This window comes from Nicotiana sylvestris, chromosome 7, assembly GCF_000393655.2.
Source record: "Nicotiana sylvestris chromosome 7, ASM39365v2, whole genome shotgun sequence".
Classification (NCBI taxonomy): Eukaryota; Viridiplantae; Streptophyta; class Magnoliopsida; order Solanales; family Solanaceae; genus Nicotiana; species Nicotiana sylvestris.
In genome coordinates, this window is record NC_091063.1 from 85,521,993 (window position 1) to 85,528,443 (window position 6,451).

Genomic DNA, 6,451 nt, shown 5'->3' on the forward strand with positions numbered 1-6,451 from the left:
CTTTGGACATTCAGTCCTTGGCTAACAGACTTGTAAGGTTGGACATTTCAGAGCCCAACCGAATTCTTGCGAGCGTGGTGGCTTAGTCTTCTTTATTGGGGCAGATCAAGGCCCGACAGTTCGATGATCCACATTTGGCGGTTCTCAAAGAGACGGTACTTCAGAAAGGTGCCAAGGAGGTTTCTATAGGTAAGGATGGTGTTTTGCAGCTTCAGGGCCGTCTATGTGTTACTAATGTTGATGGTCTGAGGGAGAGGATTCTAGAGGAGGCCCACAGTTCGTGATATTCCATTCATCCGGGTGCCACGAAGATGTATTATGACCTGAGGCAGCATTTTTGGTGGCGGAGAATGAAAAAGGACATAGTGGAGTATGTGGCTAAATGTTTGAATTTCCAGCAGGTCAAGTATGAGCACCAGAGGCCAGGTGGCCTACTTCAGCAGATGCCTATTCTGGAGTGGAAGTGGGAGTGCATCACCAGGGATTTCGTAGTTGGGTTGTCGCAGATTTTGCGGAAGTTTGATTCATTATGGGTCATTGTGGATAGGTTGACCAAGTCGGCTCACTTTATTCCAGTGGCGACTACCTATACAACGGAGAGGTATGCTCAGGTTTATATTCGGAAGATAGTTTGGTTGCATGGTGTGCCTGTTTCCATCATATCAGACAGAGGCCCTCAATTCACTTCCCATTTATGGAGAGTCGTACAGAGTGTGTTGGGGACCCGTGTAGAGCTTAGTACAGCATTCCATCCTCAGACCGACGGGCAGTCGGAGTGGACGGTTCAGATTTTAGAGGATATGCTTAGAGCATGTGTGATTGACTTTGGGGGCAGTGGGATCAGTTCTTGCTTTTAGTGGAGTTTGCGTACAACAACAACTATCAGTCCAGCATAGAGATGGCTCCGTACGAGGCTTTATACGATCGACGTTATCGTTCTCCTATTGGGTGGTTTGAGCCGAGTGAGACTAAGTTACTCGGTACAGATTTGGTACAGGATGACTTGGATAAGGTAAAGTTGATTCAGGAGAGGCTTCACACAGCTCAGTCCAGGCAGAAGAGTTACGTGGATCAGAAGGCACGTGATGTATCATTTATGGTTGGTGAGAAGGTTCTCTTGAAAGTCTCGCCAATGAAGGGCATTGTGAGGCTCAGGAAGAAGCGCAAGTTGAGCCCAAGGTTTATTGGTCCCTCTGAGGTGTTGCGGCAAGTTGGGGAAGTTGCCTATAAGCTTGCTTTACCCCCCAGCTTATCGGGAGTTCATCCAGTTTTTCATGTATCAATGCTTCGGAAGTATCACGCTGACCTATCCCATGTGTTGGACTACAGTACTATCCAGCTGGATGAGAGTTTGGGTTACGAGGAGGAGCTAGTTTCCATTATTGATAGACAGGATCACCAGTTGAGGTCCAAGAGGATTTCTGCGGTGAGGGTCCAGTGGAGGGGCCAACCAGTTGAGGAGGCGACCTGGGAGTCCGAGGAGGACATGCAGAGCAGATATCCCTATTTATTCAGTAGTTCAGGTACTTTTCTATGTCCGTTCGAGGACGAATGTTTGTTTAAGAGGTGGAGAACGTAACGACCCGACTGGTCGTTTTGCCTTCTAGGACCCCATTCCCTTAAAAAAAACTTCACGTGCTTGCTTTAGCTAATTTACGACTTGCGGGGAAGGTCGGTTCGGGAATTGAAGAGTTTTGAGTGAAATATGTCCATTTCATTCTTTAAGATTCTCTTAAAAGACTAAGTTTGACTTTGGTCAATATTTTGAGCAAACGGACCTAGATCCATAATTTGACGGTCCCGGAGGGTCCGCGGGAAATATGGAACCTGGGCGTATGCCCGGGATTGAATTCCGAGGTCCTTAGCCCGAGTAATGAATTTTTATTAGAAATTGTAATTTGAAGTTTTAAGGATTTAAAGAAACTAAGTAATCATTGATTTTCTATGTATCGGGTTCGTATTTTGGTTCTGAAACTTGGTACAGGTCCGAAATATCATTTAAGACTTGTCTGTAAAATTTGGTGTCAATCCGAGTAGTTTAAGGGAGTTTTGGCCCGTTAGAGGGAAATTTAGAACATGAAGTTCATAAGTTTGATTCATTTGGTTTTAGGGGATGATTTCTAGATTTGGGTTGTTTTGGTGTTCCAAAGGTTCGAGTAGGTACGCCTCGTGATTTCAGACTTGTCGATATGTTCGGGCGGGGCTCGGGAGCCCCGAGCGTCAAATGGACGAGGCTCGAGTGAAGTGGAAAATTTGGAAAATGGCTGAAGGATTGCTGCTTCTGTCATAACCACAACCGCAGATGCGGGACCGCAGGTGCGGTTCTTCCATCGCAGAAGCGGCCCAAGTGGCCAGGCCAGGAAATCGCAGATGCAGCCCTGAGACCGCAGATGCGGTCCCAGCTTTCCCTCCCCTTTTCGCAGATGCAGTCTAATTCTCGCAGATGCGGTCCCCTGAACGCAGATGCGGAAATCGCTGGGCAGTGAGGTTCATTTAATACGAGTTCAATACCATTTTTATCAGTTATACACTCTTCCATTGGAAATTTTGGAAGCTTTGGAGAGGAGACTTCCACTTAGCATTGTGAGCTAAGTTTATTCCGTCCATTTTTAGTTTAATACTTGCATATTAGATAGATTAAACACTAGAAATTAGGTAAAAATCAAGGGGTTAGAGTAAGACCTAGGGTTTTAATAAAACTTAGATTTAACCACGAAATTTGTTATGAAATGAATTAGGAATCATATATTATTGATTCTTAGGTTATAGAGAACAACTTCCTTCAAAAAATCTCGGAATCCGGGCACGTGGGCCTGGGGTCGTGTTACACCCCATATTTTCGAACATGAAAATACGCCATAAATAAATAAATGAGAGCCCGAAAGTGAGATGTCACATTTCGCAGTATTAAATTACGACAATGTTGTACCAGCAGTATTACATTACGGTGACGTTATGCTTTGCAGTATTAAGTTATGACGATGTTGCATCCTGCAGTAATATACGTTGAATTTGTCGTAAGGTAATTGACATCAGTCCAAGGAAAAGATTATTTGAGGATTATAAGGATTATGCTATTTCACAAGTGATTAGTAAATTCATAAAGGTGAAAGGGGGAACAATTCTAAGAAAACGAATTTTGTCAAAGTTTGGCATTTTGGGATAAAATACGGCCTGAGCTAAAATACCCGGTATTTATGGACTAGTTACATACAAAGTACTACATGGACATGATAGTAAGGTGTATAAGGTATGTGGAAAGTGAGTAATATTTCAAGTAATTTGGGGTAATTTTTAAATTATGCGGGTAATTGATTAATTACCGGGTAGCGGGATATTACCTAATTAAATTAATTGAGAAACATGTATTAGGATGAAAGGGTAACGTGGCAGCACCAATCAACATCCTTGATGACTCTTTAAATCATTGTAGTATGTGGCAATTAAAGACTACAAGTCTTGGGCATCATTTCTTGAAAAAAGGAATTCAAGACAACAAAATTCATTCTTGGTTTTGAGACCAAGAACGTTGGTCAGCAAGTATTTCATCCAAATTCCAACTTCAATCCAAGTTTGATTGAATATTATGTTAAGGAATAACAGAAATGTGAGGGGGAAGAGGCAAGCAAATCTTTCAATTTCTAAAGAAATTCAAGCAAAAAAAAATGTAGAAGCAGAAAAGTTTCGTTTCAATCCAAGTGTAATTTCATTCATATTTTGTAGAAGCAGATTCTTTCAAATAATTTAAGAAACAGGTATGTTAAGGCTATCCCTTCTTTCTTTTGGCATGATCCATACGCTATGAACGAAACGTGCAAATGCACAAATTCCAAAAGTGACTCTACTCATAGGAGTAATAGAAATATCTATGTTCTTTAATTTTCAGGTGTCATAATATTTTATCATCTGTTCATGGGTCTCAGAAAAATACGGAAGTTGAAAGGATGTTACATTATGATATTACTCAAGAGGCAAAATGGTCTTATGACATTCCGAATAATTTTATTGACGTACTTTTTATGCATTGCATTCATGTGCACTGACCCATGACCAGATGGTGTTATATACGCGTATATATGTAAATATATGTATATGGGATATGGGAAAAGGTTATGGTGTTATATACGCACCACCACCTGATCAGCTGGTATATGATGATGATGTTGCCCACAGTGGCTGAAATATGATTCAAATGGCGTTATATACGCATATATGGGTATGTATTCAAATGGCGTTATATACGCATATGTATGTATGTATTCAAACGGCGTTATATACGCGTATATATGTATGTATATATATATATATATATATATATATATATATATATGTATATGGGATATGGGAATGGTTATGGCGTTATATACGCACCACCACCTGATCAGCTGGTATACGATTATGACTTTGCCCACAGTGGCCGATATGATATGATGGGATGCCCTCAGAGGCTGATGATGTTATGAAACATATACCTATGCACGATATGACATTCATACGCATATGCATGACACTGAAAGTAATTTATGATTTACAAAGTTATTCAGACTTACGGGTTGAGTCATGTACTCCATATGTCCTCTATGTCTCCTATGTATTTATTTATGTGCCTTACATACTCAGTACATTATTCGTACTGACGTCCCTTTTCCCTGGGGATGCTGCGTTTCATGCACGCAGGTCCTGATAGACAGGTCGAGAGCCCTCCAAGTAGGCTATCAGCTCAGCGAAAGATGGTGGTGCGCTCCATTTGCTTCGGAGTTGCGTATTTGGTTAGTATGATTTAGATGTGTATTGTTTGGTATGGCGGGACTCTGTCCCGACCTATATGACATTTATGTATTCTTAGAGGCTTGTAGACATATGTCTTGTACGTGAAAGATTGTACGGCCTTGTCGGCCTATGTTTTGAGTTTATAAATGATTATGTTGGCCTATTAGGCCCGTATGTCACGTGTATATGATGATGTAATAAGAAAGATATGTTACATTGGTACTCGGTTGAGTAAGGTACTGGGTGCCCGTCGCGGCCATCGGTTTGGGTCGTGACAAAAGTGGTATCAGAGCAGTTCTGTCCTAGGAAGTCTACAAGCCGTGTCTAGTAGAGTCTTGTTTATAGGTGTGTCGTGCACCACACTTATAAGCAGGAGGCTACAGGGCATTTAAGATTGTCACTCTTTCTTCTTACTCTAGATCGTGTGGTAGAGCTCACTTATAAGAATTCAAGTCCCGAGCTTCTATTTTTATTCGTAATAAGACAATGTCTACGTTCAGAAAGATGATCGATAAGAGCTATAGCTGTGGAAGTGTTGGATTAGTGGAACTCAACTTTGTATGATGCTTATGATTAGTAAATATAAAATCTTTAGCAAATCATAGATGTATTGAAAGGTGTAAGCCTCTTGGTAGGGATCTTGAGGCAAGAATACATATCCACCTTAATGGTGAAAGACAATGAGAGATTTAGAAGGTAAATACAAGTGTCAACAAGTAAAAGAAGTAAGATGAAGAAAAGTACGAGGCACCCAGTTAATGAAGGTTAACGGTGTTTATAATTCAGGCAGAGGAATATAAGCTTTTTGAGTTATATTCAATGGTAACATATGTATGTATAATTGGTCGTACCCATCTCAGTGATACCCAATGGGGGCTAACAGACATAGTTTAAGAAAAGGATGAGTTATCAGGATCCGACTGGGGATATAGTAACCCAAAATAGTGAATGGATTGGTACAGTTAGTTGACATTTCCAAAGGATAGTGCAAATGTGCTAATAGATCTCTTTATGAGACACCTAGATGGTGCCCTCTAAAATAGTGCAGCCAGATATGAGTACTACTAAGACATGCACTATAAGCCTTGAAGGGATAAATATTACCTTAGTATGGCTCGCGTCCCTAGTAAAGCGAAAACGTTAAGCAACTTGAAGAGCCACTGGATGGAGCAAAGTAAAGCTAAAAGCGAAAGAATGTCGTATTGAAGTTTTCACAAGAAAAGGGATATACAGAAATATTAGCAGAGTAATGAGAAGGGAGATAAGGAAGCATTATGAATAAGGTGTGATACACGGACGAAAACAGTAGAGTATTACAAAACCTATAGTCAAAGGAAGAAAAAGACGAAATGTGATGGGCCTTAAGACAACAAAAGAGTATAGGCCATAGGGTTATATCCTCATTTCGAGAAATAGGTTCGTGACTCCAACACGACTACTAGAAGAGAGAGTTAGTCACCAGAGTAATAGAAATCAGAATGGGCTGGTAAACAAGATAAACTAAATATGAATTAGGGACTGAATGATTGGAGAATACTCAGCATCATGAGAATTTCAGATTGTGTTCCAGCGATGATGAAATAGACAATAGAAGAAGATTCACGATGAGTTCAGAGAATGGTCACTCAGGAAGCGCTCCGTAAACTAAGCAGTGTGAGCGAATTTATGCTTAAGGAACTGT

At 40.8% G+C, this 6,451-nt stretch overlaps 1 protein-coding gene across 1 annotated transcript; it reads left to right on the forward strand.

Moving 5' to 3' along the window:
* The first annotated feature begins 898 nt into the window (after positions 1 to 898).
* Positions 899 to 2,124, forward strand: LOC138873391 (uncharacterized). Its single transcript, XM_070151859.1, has 3 exons — positions 899 to 1,012; positions 1,112 to 1,523; positions 2,111 to 2,124. Exons 1-3 carry the CDS (start codon positions 899 to 901, stop codon positions 2,122 to 2,124), a joined length of 540 nt encoding a protein of 179 aa, XP_070007960.1.
* The last annotated feature ends 4,327 nt before the right edge of the window (positions 2,125 to 6,451 follow it).

Coding starts and splice junctions, on each gene's coding strand:
- LOC138873391 (XM_070151859.1), top strand. CDS start 899: ATGGCTCCGTACGAGGCTTTATACGATCGACGTTATCGTTCTCCTATT. Junction 1,013..1,111: donor TACAGGATGACTTGGATAAG/GTAAAGTTGATT, acceptor GTTGGTGAGAAG/GTTCTCTTGAAAGTCTCGCC.